The 16,944-nt window shown below is 48.6% G+C and overlaps 1 protein-coding gene across 8 annotated transcripts in view; it reads right to left on the reverse strand.

Moving 5' to 3' along the window:
• TSPOAP1 (TSPO associated protein 1) overlaps positions 1-16,944 on the reverse strand; it is a 145,907-nt gene that overhangs the window by 1,402 nt on the left and 127,561 nt on the right. For 7 of the 8 annotated variants that reach the window (XM_039507753.1, XM_039507754.1, XM_039507752.1 and 4 more), the window contains one exon: positions 15,879-16,007. In XM_039507753.1, coding sequence (XP_039363687.1) covers positions 15,879-16,007 — 129 coding nt within the window. Of the gene's footprint in view, positions 1-12,115; positions 12,178-15,878; positions 16,008-16,944 lie in introns of all 8 variants that reach the window. The other variant, XM_039507758.1, reaches the window with a different exon arrangement.

Below are 16,944 nucleotides of genomic sequence, written 5' to 3' on the forward strand. Positions count from 1 at the left end.
CACAGCACAATGGGGCTCAGCCTTCTGGGCATTACTGCAATGTACAGCATCACAGCAAACATTGGGGGCAATCCTGGCTCCTGGAGCCTCTCCCCTCAGAAAGAGTAAGGCCCTTCACAGGCCGAGATTCCCCTCCCTTCAAGCAGGAAACGCCAGTCCTTCAGGCAAAGTCAAATTATGGAGGTAACATTTCAGAAGCACTTCCATGGCTTGGCAGCCGGTCTCACTGTAAGTCATGGACTCCAAAACCCGTACGGGGTTTTTGACAATGGGATATGGGCTCCTAAGTCACTCTGGTCTAGGGTCACAAAAGTACAAACTCCCAGATTTAGGCTCCAGTCTGATCTGCAAAACTCCCATTGACCCTGTATGTGCCTAAACTCACTTGGCGACTCTATTTCTCAGTGCCTAGGTTTCTGCTCTCAGCATACACGCTGCTGCCTGCCACTTGGTATTCGGCTGCCTAAATTACATGCGGAACTCGGCGTGTGCTTAGATGCGGCCTAGCAGATCAGCCCCTCACGGGAGTTCACACAGACCAGTGGGATGGGGCAAGGGGAGGCCCCCACAGATATTAGCCTAGTGGTTCAGGTACTCATCTGGGCTGCGGAAAACCTCCAGTTCAGCGCCCCACCCTCCACCTGATGAGGAGGGATTTGAATCAGAATCTGCCACCTCTCACACTAGTGCTCTAACCACTGGGCGATGGGACACTCTGATGGGCGGAGGGGTGGCCTCCCGTTGAAATGGTTTCACTCTGGCTCTATAATTAAAGAGCAACTGGAGCAGTGGAACTGGACCCTGGTCTCCCACATCCTGAGGGTGCGCACTAACCACAAGGCTAGAGTCAGTCTCACGCGTGTGCCTGCTCTCTCTCGCCCCAAGGATTCTCATGATTGAATTCACAGTGGAGCAGCTTCAACAGAAGCGGCTGTGGGGCCCCCACATCAGAATATCCCATAGTTTAGAGTTTGATCACTCCCCTCAGCGGTAACAGAGCCCAGTTTAAATCCCTTCTCCTTCTCAGGAGCTCTCCCAAATCCCAGGGGAGTAGCTGAACCACTGGGCTAAACATTATGAGAGGTCGTCCTTTCCCTGCCCCCACCAAGCTTCCTGCAAAAATCACCTTAGGTGCTTAACTCCCAAGTGGGGTCCCAGCTGAGAATCACTAGCAGAGACAGGTGCCTGTCTCCAGGAGAGGGAAGGGCACCGCACACACCCCTCGCTCAGCATCTCCCACTGGCTAGCGGAGGCAGTTCCCTGCCTAGCATGCTGCCTTCTGTGATGTGCAGTCTGAGTATGTCCACACAGCAACACAAGCCCAGCGGCAATGGGACGTGAGTTAGCAGACCTGGGTTTGAGACCCCAGAGCTCAAGTGGCTACACTGATTGCCAACCCTAGGTCTTTAACCTGGACATGAACTCGGGGCTCTGGCATCCACGCTGCAACATGCAGATGTGAGTCCAGCCAGCGGCATCCCAGACTTCCTAGCACCCGCCCAAAATGTGGCTGCTCTAGACCTTTGTTGATGGTACCCTGTGAGAAAACTTGACTGTCTACCCTGCACGTTCCAGGAAGTTGGAACCGCTTACCAACACGTTCTGCCCAACTGTCATTTTCCTCTGTGCAGTCCCAGCAACATGGAGGTGCTGTTTGAAGAACTTTTCTCACTTGCACTTTCACTCTAGGTTCAGGAAACGTGCACAGCTTCGGTGAGACACTGGTGGATATTTCAGTGGTGTTTTCTGACCCACTGAAGGCACCTGACAGAGTTAATGATGGAGGAGGAGGACACAGACATGGAAGTCTCAAACTGGCTGATGCTGCTTATAACAGTCAGTACATCCACTGATATCCCTTGTATAGACTGGCACTTCCGGAGCAGGGCCACAAGGACAGACTGGTGGGATCACATTGTCTTGCAGACCTGGAATGACCAGCAGTGGGTCCAGAACTTCTGCACGAAGGAAGCTACTTTTCTAGTGTTCTGTGAGCAGCTTGCCCCGGCTCTCCAGTGTGAAGACACATACATGAGGGCGGCCATGGTGGTCCAGAAGCAGGTTGCTGGAAGCTGGTTACCCCAGACTGCGACAGGGCCGTTGCAAAGCAGTTTGGGGCTGGAAAGTCGACTGTGGGTAAAGTGGTTGTGGAGGTATCTGAGGCAATCAGACGTGTGCTTTAACCCTAGGTGGGGGGCAGTAAAGATATTCCTGAAGTAGCTGCTGCCTTTGAGAAAATGTGGTTTCCAAACTGTGCTGGGGCTGTTGATGGGACTCGTGTGCTCATAGTTTTCCCTCTTCAAGAAGCTCCCGAGCACATGAACCGCAAAGGGTTCTACTCCATTGTTATCCAGGCCTGGGTGGAGCCCAGAGGGCAAGTTCTGAGTGTCACCACGGGTTGCACTGGGGAAGATCATGATGCCAGGGTGTTTCGCCGATTGGGAGTCCACATTCATGGACAGGCTGGGACACTATTCCCACCAAATGACATTGTCACGAAGGAAGTTACTGTCCCCACTGGTACTCCGGGGGACCCCGTGTACCCACTTTTGCCTTGGCTTATGAAGCCATACTCTGATCTTTGTGAAGCCAGAGGAGAGCCACTTCCCCTGAATGGGCCCAGGACAGCGAGGGGCTGCTGAATCGGGATGCTCAGCCACAAAGTGCAGCTCCCACAGCTGGAGCTGGATGTACTGGGCACCAGAAGGCAGGGATGCTTTGTGCTCCCACATTGTGGGCTTGCCTGGCCCAATGGAAGAGGGGGAATGGTACCTGTATGAATGTTCTTGGGGGGGGGGATTCATTGCTTGTGGAGGGTTTCAGAGCTGAGGGGGTTGACTGCCATGCAATGTACTTATGAATGACCTCACTGAATATCAAATGGGGGTGGGGTGGGGGGTTGATGTAGGGCAGCGTTTTTCAAAGTTCGGGTCGTGACCCATGTCAGGCACTGGGTTGCTCTGGGCAGCACCGCTGTCTGGGATGGTCAAAGTCCTGTCGGCGGTGCTGCCCAGCTATGGCAGGCTAGTGCCGACCTGTTCTGACACCGCGCTGCGTCCCGGAAGAGGACAGCAGGTCTGGCTCCTAGGCAGGGGGGCCACGGGGTTCCGCGCGCTACCCCTGCCCCAAGCACCAGCTCCGCACTCCCTTTGGCCAGGAACTGGCCAATGGGAGCTGGGAGGGCGGCGGTGCCTGTGGGTGAGAGCTGCATGGAGCCACTTGCACGCCTCTGCCTAGGAGCCGGACCTGCTACTGGACGCTTCAGGCGCAGCGCAGTCCACGGTGCCAGGACAGGCAGGAAGCCTGCTGACTGGGGGACGCCAGAGGTAAGTCCATGCTCCAACCCCATGCCCTGATCCCCTACCCCAGCCCTGAGCCCCCCACAAACCCTGAGCCTCTTCCTGTACCCCAAACCCCTCATCCCTGGCCCCACCCCAGAGCCTGCACCCCCCAGCCCAGACTCCCTCATGCACCCCAACCCCCTGCCCCATCCCACAGCCCCCTCTCACACCCTGAACCCCTCATTCCCAGCCCCACCCCACAGCCTTCACCTCAACTCTCTGCCCCAGCACTGAGCCCCTCCCACACCCCAACCCCCTCATCCCCACCTCCGTTGGGTCATGGGCATCAACAATTTTCTTCAACTGGGTCCCCAGAAAAAAAGTTTGAAAACCACTGATGTAAAGTGACTGATGCAGCTAACTGTACTGACGACGAATGTTTGGCAATTGTCCCTGATCACGTGTTACCTTTACGATGTGAAATATACAATAAACTTTCTGAATAAAAAGCTTTACTTATAAACATGGCCCAGCTGCCATTAGCACATCAAAACACCAGCAACAACAAAACCTTTACAAAAGAGAACAAAGTGCATGAACAAATGCAAATGGTGAAACCATGTTCAGGACAGAAACCCCCTGACCATTGCATACCCCCTGGCTCTCCATACCCCCTTCCCTTCCTTCCCCACGTGCTGCACACTTGAATCCTAGAATCTCAGGGTTGGAAGGGGCCTCAGGAGGCATCTAGTCCCACCCCCTGCTCAAAGCAGGGCCAATCCCCAGACAGATTTTGACCCCAGTCCCCTAGATGGCCCCCCCAAGGATTGAACTCACAACCCTGGGTTTAGCAGACCAATGCTCAAACCACTGAGCCATCCCTCCCCCCAGCTTGGCGTGGGTGAGGCCGCATGTGCCACAGCTGTCCTGGCCTGCCGCTCATTGGGCCCAATTGCATGGGCCACCCAGCCATGGTGCTGTCCAAGCTGTTTCTGGACTGCTGCACGGGGAACCGCCGAGGGGACTCAGGCCTTGGTGTGGGGGGTGAAGCAGGAGCCTGTTAGCAACAGCAGCCACTCAAAAAGTTCTTTCTGCTGAGCTCTGTCCTCCTCCCTTAGCCGCCCCAGGAACTACAAAGAAAAGTGCCTGCTCCTAAGCTGCAAACCTGTCCTCAAAGGCAGCCTGAGCCTTCCCCCTGGCCTCTCGCCGCAAGTCCCTCTGCCCTTGGTGCTGGACCTGCTTGTGGGCCCTGTCCAGAACTTCAGCCATCAGTTCATCACGGAAACACTCCCTCTTGCAAAGGTCTTTGGAGATACGTTGGTCCAGGCTTCTGCTGCACTGTGGGTGAGCTGTGGAGGTGCTGCAGCCAGTAGGGGGCGAGGGGCCTGGCAGAGGACCAGACACCGAGGGTTTTCTGCTCACATGCAGGAGCACAGGAAGAATCCTTGTGGAATTTCGGAACATAAAATGTTACTTTTCCAAACTGAACTTCAGTATATTGTGAGAGGGATGCTACAGACCACAGACGCTCCCTGAACACAGCCTGGTTAATAGCAGCAAAGATGTCCAGAGACAACGGTAAGTTAAAAATTACAGCGGCTTTTTTCCCCCCTTAAAATTGCAGAATAACTTGAGTTAGCGGGGGAGGTCAGTGGCCATACACTGCACAAGGTTTTCCTGTCATTTCTGGCATTCCGCATTTTGGAGGACGGAACAGTTCTTGTGGTGCCTGATTGGCAAAGAGAGGTGTTACTCCAAGCTGCCAATGGGAATCCTGCAGTGTATGCCACTGACGTATTTAAATGTGCAGTGACTGAACAGCACATCTACGAGTGCAGGGGGCTGGTCAGCTACTGAGGTGGCCTGGGAAAATACAACCTTCTCTATGACTACCTGCTTCATGAGGGAATCAACAGGATGCTGCATTAGCTCCCACGCAGCTTAGCCTGTTATGGCTCCATGCAAGCACACAGAACACCATGGCCATCCCCCTCCCTGGAGAAAATTTCAAACCCCAGTTGTATTTGGGACAAATGATTTCCGCACCCCTGGACTGCATGGACTCCCTCAAACTGAAATGGACTAGATTTGTAAATGGAATACGTTTCCACACTCCTCCCCTTTGCGGTTTTCAGGTGGCTCATTACACCCCTGATTGGCTACAGAGCAGCGTGCTTACAGGGGTAGCAATGTAAGGTTATTATTTTCTACAAACAGGAAAGCACTAGCAAAACCGTGCACCTTTCCCGTAGCAATTCACTTTTCAAGGTATTTTTTACTGTCTGCACTGTGTGGTTACCATTTTTAATTCCACATGGCGGGGCACGGCGAGGGTTGCTGGGGACACCAAGGTGCTGACATACAGTCTGCCATTAGTGGATACATGCTGATAGCCAGGGCTAGTGATAACTCTTGCGTTAGTTCATAGAATAGAAATCCCTCCCATTCCTATGTTAATAGACATTAACATGGAGCCAGAAACTTACCAGGCTCCAGGACGGCTTCTGCCTCTTCTGGTTCAGTTGCAGGTGCCACAGTGGTTCCTTCTGTGGCATCAAAAAGCTCCTCTGAGTACAGCCCAGGTTGTATTGCAGCTGCTTTTGCTCCAAAGCCTCCTCTGGGACCAGTGTCAGCTTTGGTGGCCTCACTTGCTGCCTGCCGCTGGCTGCCATCAGCCCCCAGGCTGGCTCCAGGCCAGGCGCAGTGCCCAGCACCCGCTTAAATACCTCATAAAATGATGTCGGCGAGTTGCCCAAGGTGCCGTTCTGGTCCCTGGTTTCCCTGTATTCAGTCCTGAGCTGTGTAGTCCGCTCCCTGCCCTGGTCACTGGCCAGTAAATTTGCCAGCTTCTTCACTGTTTGCTGCCATGCGGGGTCATTTCTGGTGCATCTCCTGAATCCACTGCTTTGCTGGCCCCACAGCAGAGATTTCCCAAATCTAGCCATGCTCCCACAAGCAGCGTGCTCTGCAATGGACTGCTTCTGGCCAGTGTCCATTTCAAACGCAGAAGGCTCTCTGAAGGTATATTTGGAGCGTGGCGGTCAGAATAAAATGGAAGGGTTAAATTCTGATTTCCTGAGCTGCTGTAATACAAGGGGGAGTTGCTTCCATTTCCCTGGAGTCAACTGGCAATTCTTGGGAGAGAGAAAACAAAGGAAGTTGGCCTATGGGATTATGGAATACTCTTGGCAGACTCCCAGAACCCAAGTCTGGGGTGGCTGCATCTACACTGCAGAATGATGGGGCTTGAACCCTAGGTCCCAGCTTGACTCAAGCTTGAACCCTCCACCCTCTCAGGGTCGTACGATCCTGGGTCTGAGCCTGAGTCCAAGACATTTGTGTCTAGATGGAAGGGGGGCTTGGGCTCAACTCTGAGTCCAAGCCCGGGGTTATGCTGCAGTGTAGACATACGCTAAGGCAGTGGTTCTCAACCTTTCCAGACTACTGTACCCCTTTCAGGAGTCTGCTTTGTCTTGTGTACCCCAAGTTTCACCTCACTTAAAACCTACTTGCTTACAAAACCATGAAGCTTTCCAGCTCAGCCATGACCTTAGCCATCCTGGGCTGCTAATACATTGTGGACCCTAGCACAACAAAACAGCCTTTGCCCTCCTCTGCCCTTTCTACAGCTCCTGAATGGGTATTGAACATTAACACTGACTTGTCAGGTCTGAGAATCATCCTTCCCGCTTCCAATTGTACTCACTACAGCATAATCACCCAAAGAGCAGCTGCAGGCCGGGGCAGAGAGGGGGGTTAATCACCAGCACGCTGTTCTGAGACAGCATCACAAGAAGCTCTGGTCAGGAAAGCTGAGCTACTCAGGACAGCCCCAAGTCTGAGTTTAGGTTCCATAGGAGTCAATGGGAGTTAAGCACAGGCACAAGTGGTTTCATGAATCGGGGGCTGGAAGTGTCTAGCTAACAGAATCACAGAAGCTCAGGGGTGGAAGGGACCTCAGGAGGTATCTAGTCCAACCCCCTGCTCAAAGCAGGACCAACCCCAACTAAATCATCCTGCTCTGCCTGGGAAGAGCACGAGTCAGTGTCTAGACAGCACGATGTTCTGCCTAGGCAGGGGTATTAGCAAAGAGCACAGAGGCTGTCTCTGGAGACAAGCAGAGGAAATGCAACCAGAAGGCTGTGTGAGTATAATGCTGTTGTCTAGTATCACTTGGGGACCTGGGCATGGGAATACTTTGCTACCAGGAGCATGTTACAAAAAAAGCCTCAGCTGCTGCATAAAAGCAGAAATGGAGGCTCATATGGCTGGCAGTCTTGAGCCTGTTTCCTGTGTCGAAATAACAGACTTAGCATCCCTGCATCACCCCACTGCTGAACTGCTCTGTGCCATTAACACAGTTAACAGGAAAGGCAGTTGTCCATGGTCTCTTTTTCTTTAGAGTTAAATTCACCTCTAGTTCATTCATTTCTAAGAAGAACTAATTATAAGATGAGCTGAAACACAACTTCTAGGGAGTCAGATCTCCTGAACATCTGGTGGGGTGGGGTGTGCTACATGGAAAGAAGCCATTGTTTAGGAGAGGGTGTGACAAAGGTGGAATCAGTATTCTCGAGAAAGAGCTAAATGAACCTTTTAGAGAAATCTGGTTTGGTACTGATGCAAAATGCATATCTGCTCCCAAATCCAAGGAGTTAAAGCAAGCACAGTGACTACAACATTGCTTTCCAGAATCCCAGATAACCAGGGGCTTGTTGCTGTTCACGGATTTAATAGATTTTAAGGCCACAAGGGACCATTATATTAATGTAGTGTGACCTCCTGCATAACACAAGCCAGAGAACATCTCCCTGTCAAGCCCAACACATTTGGCTGAGCTACAGCATATTTTTTAGAAAAACAGTCAGTCTTCATGTAAAGACTCCAAATGATGGACAATCCACCACATCCCTGGGTAACTTGTCCTAATTGTTCACTGCTCTCAATGGAAACAATTTTGGCATCTTATTCCCAACCTGAATTTGTCTAACCTCCGCTTCCAACCATTAGATCTTGTTCTGCCCTTGGTGACATGCATCTGACGACGTGGGTATTCACCCACGAAAGCTCATGCTACAAAACGTCTGTTAGTCTATAAGGTGCCACAGGACTCATAAGAACATACAGTGGCCAATGCCAGGTGCCCCAGAGGGAGTGAACCTAACAGGCAATGATCAAGTGATCTCTCTCCTGCCATCCATCTCCATCCTCTGACGAACAGAGGCTAGGGACACCATTCTTACCCATCCTAGCTAATAGCCATTTATGGACTTAGCCACCATGAATTTATCCAGTCCCCTTTTAAACATTGTTATAGTTCTAGCCTTCACAACCTCCTCAGGTTTTATTTGTTTTAAACTTTCTGCCTATTAATTTCATTTGGTGACCCCTAGTTCTTGTATTATGGGAATAAGTAAATAACTTTTCCTTATCCACTTTCTCCACATCACTCATGATTTTATATACCTCTATCATATCCCCCCTTAGTCTTCTCTTTTCCAAGCTGAAGAGTCCTAGTCTCTTTAATCTTTCCTCGTACAGGACCCTCTCCAAACCCCTAATCATTTTAGTTGCCCTTTTCTGAACCTTTTCTAGTGCTAGAATATCTTTTTGAGGTGAGAGACCACATCTGTATACAGTATTCGAGATGTGGGCGTACCATGGATTTATATAAGGGCAATAATATATTCTCAGTCTTATTTTCTATCCCCTTTTAATGATTCCTAACATCCTGTTTGCTTTTTGATTCAGAGAACTATCCACGATGACTCCAAGGTCTTTTTCCTGACTGTAGCTAAATTAATAGCCCCATCATGTTGTATGTATAGTTGGGGTTATTTTTTCCAATGTGCATTACTTTACATTTATCCACATTAAATTTCATTTGCCATTTTGTTGCCCAATCACTTAGTTTTGTGAGATCTTTTGAAGTTCTTCACAATCTGCTTTAGTCTTAACTATCTTGAGCAGTTTAGTATCATCTGCAAACTTTGCCACCTCATTGTTTACCTTTCTCCAGATCATTTATGAATAAATTGAATAGGATTGGTCCGAGGACTGACCCTTGGGGAACACCACTAGTTACCCTCTCCATTCTGAGAATTTACCATTAATTCCTACCCTTTGTTCCCTGTCCTTTAACCAGTTCTCAATCCATGAAAGGACCTTCCCTTTTATCCATGACAGCTTAATTTACATAAGAGCCTTTGGTGAGGACCTTGTCAAAGGCTTTCTGGAAATCTAAGTACACTATGTCCACTGGATCCCCTTGTCCACATGTTTGTTGACCTTCAAAGAACTCTAATAGATTAGTAAGACACGATTTCCCTTTACAGAAACCATGTTGACTATTGCTCAAGAGTTTATGTTTTTCTATGTGTCTGACAATTTTATTCTTAACTATTGTTTCAACTAATTTGGATCACCCCTAGAGCCCTTTTTAAATATTGGCGTTACATTAGCTAACTTCCAGTCATTGGGTTTTAAAGGACAGGTTACAAACCTTAGTTAATAGTTCATTTGAGTTCTTTCAGAACTCTTGGGTGAATGCCATCTATTAATTCCAACACCTCCTCTAGTGACACTTCAATCTGTTACAGTTCCTCAGATTTGTCACCTACAAAAGCCAGCTCAGGTTTGGGAATCTCCCTAACATCCTCAGCCGTGAAGACTGAAGCAAAGAATCCATTTAGTTTAAAACGTTTTGTTATTACCTTTAGAGTTTTTGGCTAGTCGTCTTCAAACTCCTCTTTGGCTTTTCTTATTACACTCTTGCACTTAAGTTGGGTGTTTGTGCTCCTTTCTATTTGCCTCACTAGGATTTGACTTCCACCTTTTAAAGGAAGTCTCTTATCTCTCGCTGCTTTTTTACATGGTTGTTAAGCCACGGTGGCTCTTTTTAGTTCTTTTACTGTTTTTCTTAATTTGGGGTATACATTGAAGTTGGGCCTCTATTATGGTGTCTTTAAAAGGGCCCATGCAACGATTTCACTTTAGTCACTGTACCTTTTAACTTTTGTCTAACTAATGAAATTAAATGCCACAGTGTTGGGCAGTTGAGGTGTTCTTCCCACCACAGGGATGTTGAATGTTATTGTATTATGGTCACTATTTCCAAGCGGTCCTGCTATAGTTACCTCTACAAATTTTATCTCTGCATTTCGTCCTGAAGTGAAATGTTCCCAGTCAATATGAGGATAATTGAAATCCCCCACTATTATTGGGTTCTTAATTTTGATAGCCTCTCTAATTTCCCTTAGCATTTCATCATCACTATTACTGTCCTGGTCAGGTGGTCAATAATAGATCCCTAATGTTATATTTTTACTAGAGCATGAAATTTCTATCCATAGAGATTCTATGGAACATGTGGATAAGATTTTTACTTCATTTCAATCTACACTTTCTTTCACATATAGTGCCACTCCTCCCCCTGCACGACCTGTTCTGTCCTTCCGATATATTTTGTACCCCGGAATGATTGTGTCCCATTGATTGCTCTCAGTCCACCAGGTTTCTGTGATGCCTATTATATCAATATCTTCCTTTATCACAAGGCACTCTAGTTCACCCATCTTATTATTTAGACTTCTGGCATTTGTGTACAAGCACTTTAAAAACTTGTCCCTGTTTATTAGCCTGCCTTTTTCTGATGTGCCAGATTCTTTTTTATGTGACTGTTTATCATCTGATCCTTATACTCTTCCGTCCTCTGCTCCTGACTATAACCTGGAGATTCTCTTTGCTGCTTGTTCTGCCCTTCTCCATTAAATTATAAAATAAAGACCCTATACTGCTGGAAGTCTTCTCGCCATATAGGGCTGATAGACAATTGGTTATAACAACAGTATTATTGTACTATATTTGAATATATCAATTCAAATATCAAATCTTCATCAGTTAGGACATGACTAACTGTCTTTGTGGTCACACATCCTTCTGATTGCCATCTCTGGTGAATCTCACACACACACACACACACACACACACTCCTCTCCTCTCCTCTCCATTACATAGAGGCAGTGGACTCAACTGGTAAGTAACAAATGGAAATTCAGTTCTGGATATTTCTCCAAGAAAAGAAATGAAGAAAAATTACTCTGGAAAGATCTTGATAAACAGTGTTAGTGTTGAAAAAACGAACAATCATGTTAGTCTTTTCTCTTCTCTGTTACTCATGAGTTTTTTCTGAAATGATAAATCAAATGTTAAAAAGCAAAACCACAATAAATCTGCTCCCCCTGCACCCTTCAAATGGTGGAGTGCAGGAAGTCACACCCCACAGCTGCCTGGATGCAATCCTTTCTGTGAGTGCTGTCAAACAGAACAATTATCCACCGGGGTTAGTTTTAGGGACTAGCACCACCCTATTTAGTCAATTTGCTAGTCTTTGGATTGTTTACGGGAGCCCCAGGGAACACAGTGAGGAGGCATAGAAGAAAACTGAGCAAAGGAAAATGCAGGCTGAATATGGGAAACTATTAGCCTGCAGGCTGAGGTAGGAGCCCCATCACATGGGACAGCTACACCCAGTCTGGATAAAGCACCATAAACTCCTGTGCAGAGAAGAACCTTGCCCTAGCTGGGGCCAGCCTGAAGGACAAAGCAGGCCCTTTCTATCCCTTATTTCTAAGAAACCAGCATCATACCACAGTCCCCAAAACCACCAGATAATTGTTCCAAACAACTGCACTTCACAGCATGGCTTCTCTTTGGTAATGAGCCTCATGCAGCCAGCCCCTCCGCAGCAGGGGAAGGAGAGAAGTCTGGCTGCACGGCAGGCTAGGGTACTGGGCCAGGCAAGGGATTAAGGAGACCTTCTCCAATACACTTACATGGTTGCTCTCTCTCTATGTATCATTCTTATCTATCACTGGACTCTTCTTTTCCTCATTCTCTGAAGAATATAACCGTCAGGGGTGCATAATATGGGCAGAAATAAATAGATGAAATCAATTAGAATGGAATACTTTCTAAAGGTGCTTTACAAACCTCAGTCTTTGACAGAATCTGCATATTACTGATGCAAAGTACACCCATTAGAGCAATTCCTTGATAGCAACAACTATCATTGACGTTACCATGGGATTTTCACTGTCGCATCCAGTTTTCACCTGCTCAGGACTTCTCAGGGAGTTTCCCTTTGAGGATGAGTTTTCAGTGCTTAGCCTGAGTCCAGAAGTGACATTTGTTTGAAAGTTTAAACAAAATCCCTTCAACTCTTTCAGTTATTGGACAGTTAAAAATATCCCCCATGTTTGCAGAATTGTACGAATCGTTTAGTCACCAGTGATCCACATAACTCATCCTCCATCCTCCTTCCTTTGTCTGGAAATCATCCTCACTGAGGGGCTGGGACCCTGCTTGGTGTGGGGGGGGGAGTTTAATCCAGAAAGTTATAAGCAATTGGAAAATCACTTCTGAATGAGCTCCTGTTAAGATCTGAGTAGGGCCAGCTTTGTTGTGACATCACGTTGTCCAGTGACCCTGCCCAAGCCGGCAGAACGGCTCAGAGGCTGCAGCTAGACAATCTGGCAGGAGGAATCTCATCCCCAATCTTCCAAAAGAGTCCAATGATGCTGTCTCGCTGCTGCCACCTCTCTGTTGCTTTTTCAGCTCTGCTGACCCAGCTTTGCAGGAAATGTGAGAACTTCACTCTCCCCAGCAACCAATCCCTCCCCTGGTCAGGTCCAGCCTCAGCAAATAGGCTGTGTTTAAAGCCATGCCAGCTAACACTCTTTAACCAACACAAGAGTAGGCCTGTAAAAATATGCTAGCTGGTTACAGTCAATCCTGTTCCCCCAGATGTAGTTTGCTTGATGTCAACGACTCTATATTGATTCACAACGGGTGAGGATTGAGCCCTATACCATGGCGGTGGGGACGGGGGACAAGGGGCTTGGGGAGGCTATACTGTGTAATAGGAGTAAGAATGCAGCTCAGGGGTCCTGGAATGAGGCTTTATTACTATATTTCTTCTGGTAATTTAGGAGAGTGTGTAAAGACTTCACTCCCAGGCACCTCCCAGCAGTGCCCTTTCAATCCAATACCACGTTGTTTTGCAACGGACACACCCGTCAGGATATACAAATTCTGAGTTTAGTGAGAGGTGGGCACTCTGCAGAGACAATGCGACAGGGTAGTGAGACAAACCCTGTCGCCTAACACTTCACAGCCAGCAACTGCTTCTCAAAGGACAAAGCAGGGTCTGTTACTATTAACCCATCAGAGCCTCCAGTCAGACTCATGCCAAGTGGCCTCTTTCCATTGGTGAGCTTTCTAATTAGCTCCTCCTCCACTGCGGTCTCTACCACGCAAGTGAAGGTGAGGTCACAGCTCCCTGCCTGTGACATCACTGAATGTGGCAGGCAGCCATAAGCAGCTTCAGGATTCAAGTTCTCAACCACCAAGAGCCAAACTTTTGTTATACAGGCCTTTGTAGTCATACATGTCTCCCTCTGGTTCCTTTCACTGGAAGAGGCTGCAGACACTAGCTATGGGAGGAAGGTGGTCATTCCGTCGTACTTATCTAGGCACTTACGCCATGATCAGAGTTTATACCCACACCGGGGAAGCCGAGGCAAGTATAGAATTCAGTGTCCTATTTCTGCTTCCCCTCTCTAATCACTCACTCAAGCTATACAATGTGGGACAAAGATTCAAATGAGAAACACCCGGAGAACATAAACTCTTCGGGCTAGGGACCATGGCTTTGTGTATTTATACACAGTTCTTAGCGCATGGTGCCCTGACCTTGAAACGGGTCATACTCAATGTTCATGTCAATAACCACAGCAGGGACCTGGGAAGGATGTTGGGGTAACTTTCTCAAGAATGTATGGAGCTTGATATAAAAGTGAGCTGACCTCAGCCCCTGAGGGGAACAAAGGTAAATACTGGTCCATTTGGGAGGAATGTATATCAGGGAGGAACTGGAATGGGTAGACGTGGGAGGCACGTCCGTGTACAGCAGGCAGCCTATTACCAGTTAAATTCAATCCCTAACAATTGATTCCCCAAAATACAGCCTCCATCTACCCCAGCTTTGGAATCACGTGCCAAGCCACATAGACCCAGAGCCATTAAAACAACTGGACCTTAACTGGGGTTAGTCTGCCTTGATGCACGTGGACATCTGTTTAAGAGAGCTATGCAGAGCCCTCTACCCTACTCTGTGTCCATTCACACACTGGGGAATGCAGAGACTAAGGAAAGTTGCACTGTGAATTTAAACAGATACTGTTAACTAGCAGGGCCCCCTTGTGGGCACCCTTCTTCCAGTGTCAGAGCAGGGATTTTCACTTCATCTTTTGTCACTTTGGAAGTGGTTTAAACTAAACTGAAAAAGCCACTCTTACTCTGGAATCAGAGTGTCCAAAGGGGAGTGGTACTAGTGTAACTACAGCTCTCTAACTATACCTGTAAAATTAAACTGTTACAACTGGTAAACGTTTCCCAAGCAGACAAGCCCTTCAAATCAGGGTCAAAGGAATCTGAACATCCATGGCAGCTTTAGAAGATGGGGCAATTAGCCTGACTGTATTTGACTGGTCTGCAAAGCAGGCACAGCACCTTCCCTGGATGAGGAGGAAATCAAGGCACTGGAGCAGACAGACATTACAGAACATGAAGTCATTGGAAATGAGGGAGATGGTGCAGTTTATGGGGAGGGAGGCTTGTGGAGACTCTAGTGTGGTTGAAGGCAAAGGCCAATGAGCAGGGGGTGGCTGAGCGTGAGGGAGAGGGATGGAGGAGGTCAGGAGCTGGGAGGGCTGGTGCAGGACTAACAGGAGGCAGGAAAGCCAGGAAGGTTTTAGTTAGGGTGACACTAATAGTTCCAGCTTCTTTTAAGAGGCAGAAAATCCTAGGAACTTGGGCAGTCAGGGATACGTGCCTGTTCCCAGACTGAGGCTTGGTGCCAGACTAGGCCTGTGGCTAACGCACAGCTCTGACATCTCTGGGACTCAGTGAGCGGGGAGCTACGCAGGTAATTTCCCAAGGTAGCTGACGGCTCCGAGATCCATTTGAGAATTAGGGCCCAACTAAGTGTGGCCTTCCCCTGGCAACCACTGTGGCTGGAGGCACGGCAGGGGGTAAGGCAGCACGGAAGGGGGTCTGCTTTGGGGAGAGCAGGCTGGCTGTGCCAGGAAGCAGGGGAGGGAGTGGCTGACCCAGGATTGTCTGGCTGTGAGTTTCCTGGGTTTGAGAGGCGCTCTCATAGCCTTGCATCCTTTTCACAGAGGTCCGTATGGCGATGTCCCAGCGGGTTTTCGGGTGTGTCACACTCACCACCGTGCAGCAGTGAGGGAGCAAGGCCTAGAGGCCTCTCCCGTCCTTTAACAAGTGGCTCTAATAATTCCCTCCAAACCCTTGAGCTGCTGCTGTGTGATAAAACCCACTAGGCAAAGTGCAGTGATCTGAGTGGCTGCAGGAGATGGGGTGGGCTGCACTCATGCCCTCCACTCCACACCTCTGGTCACCGTGGAGTTTTGTATCTCTCCCATTCCTCAACTATTGGACGTCCTTTTATACGGAGATGGTAACAACAGTTTCTGTCCCAAGAGTCCTTTGCATTGATCAGCTGCCATGTCACCTTACCTGACTCTCGGCATTCACTGCACGTGTGTCTTTGTCTTCCAAATGAAGCCCCTCAGCCATTCCTCCATCCAGAGAGACAGCTTCCAGGAAGTTAGATGGGACAAGGCCTCTCTGTCTGTTTAACTCCCCCTGCAAGGTCAGAGGAGCAGTTCTTAGATACACCACTAAGAAAGGCTGACTTGAGAAATGAAGCAGACAACCCCACTGCACAGGGCTGGGCAGATTGCAGCCTGTGGCTAAACCAGCTATGGTCATTAGGAAATGTGGCCTGCCTTGTTCCCACAGGCTTAGAGGACCGAGCCTGGGTTCTGCTCCTGTCTCTGGCCTGCTGGGTGACCTTAGGCAAGTCATGTCCCCTCCTGTGCCTCAGTTTCCCCATCTCTATATTGGGGATAATGGTCCTGACCTGCACTGTAGAGCGCTTTGAGAGCTAAACTCTGGGGCTAGGACTGTCTCTCTGTTTGTCGAGTACCAGCACAATGGGCTCCTGGGAATACAAAGGGTGGGGATGATGAAAAGCACTATGTAGGAGCTGGGGATTCCTGTCATTAGTTTTGTGCTGGGGGCAGCATGGGCAGATCTCATAGAATATCAGGCTTGGAAGGGACCTCAGGAGGTATCTAGTCCAACCCCCTGCTCCAAGCAGGACCAATCCCCAGACAGTCACAACCCTGGGTTTAGCAGGCCAATGCTCAAACCACTGAGCTATCCCCCCCATACTAACACCTGTTCCACTCTCACTACAAGAGTAGGAGCAAAGTAAAGGGACAAACAATGGAGCCAGATGGATAGACAGACACTGATCACCATAAAGCTACAGAGCACATTGATACCTGGACGAACAGCAACTGACTTCGGAGAAACAAAGGGAAGTGATTTGCCTGTTCTGGTGACTTTCTTAATCCTCCTGATTCTATTTGGCATTGGGGGTTTAACTAAAGCTTCTCTGAATAACAACAGGTACAAAGATATTTTATCCAACAGGATCCCAGGAATACAGAGCCATAGTAAATGGAGTGCAGAACTAAACGTGAAAACAGAGTCTTGTAGGCAAGACGGGGATCTT

Source organism: Mauremys reevesii, linkage group 20 (genome assembly GCF_016161935.1).
Source record: "Mauremys reevesii isolate NIE-2019 linkage group 20, ASM1616193v1, whole genome shotgun sequence".
Classification (NCBI taxonomy): domain Eukaryota; kingdom Metazoa; phylum Chordata; order Testudines; family Geoemydidae; genus Mauremys; species Mauremys reevesii.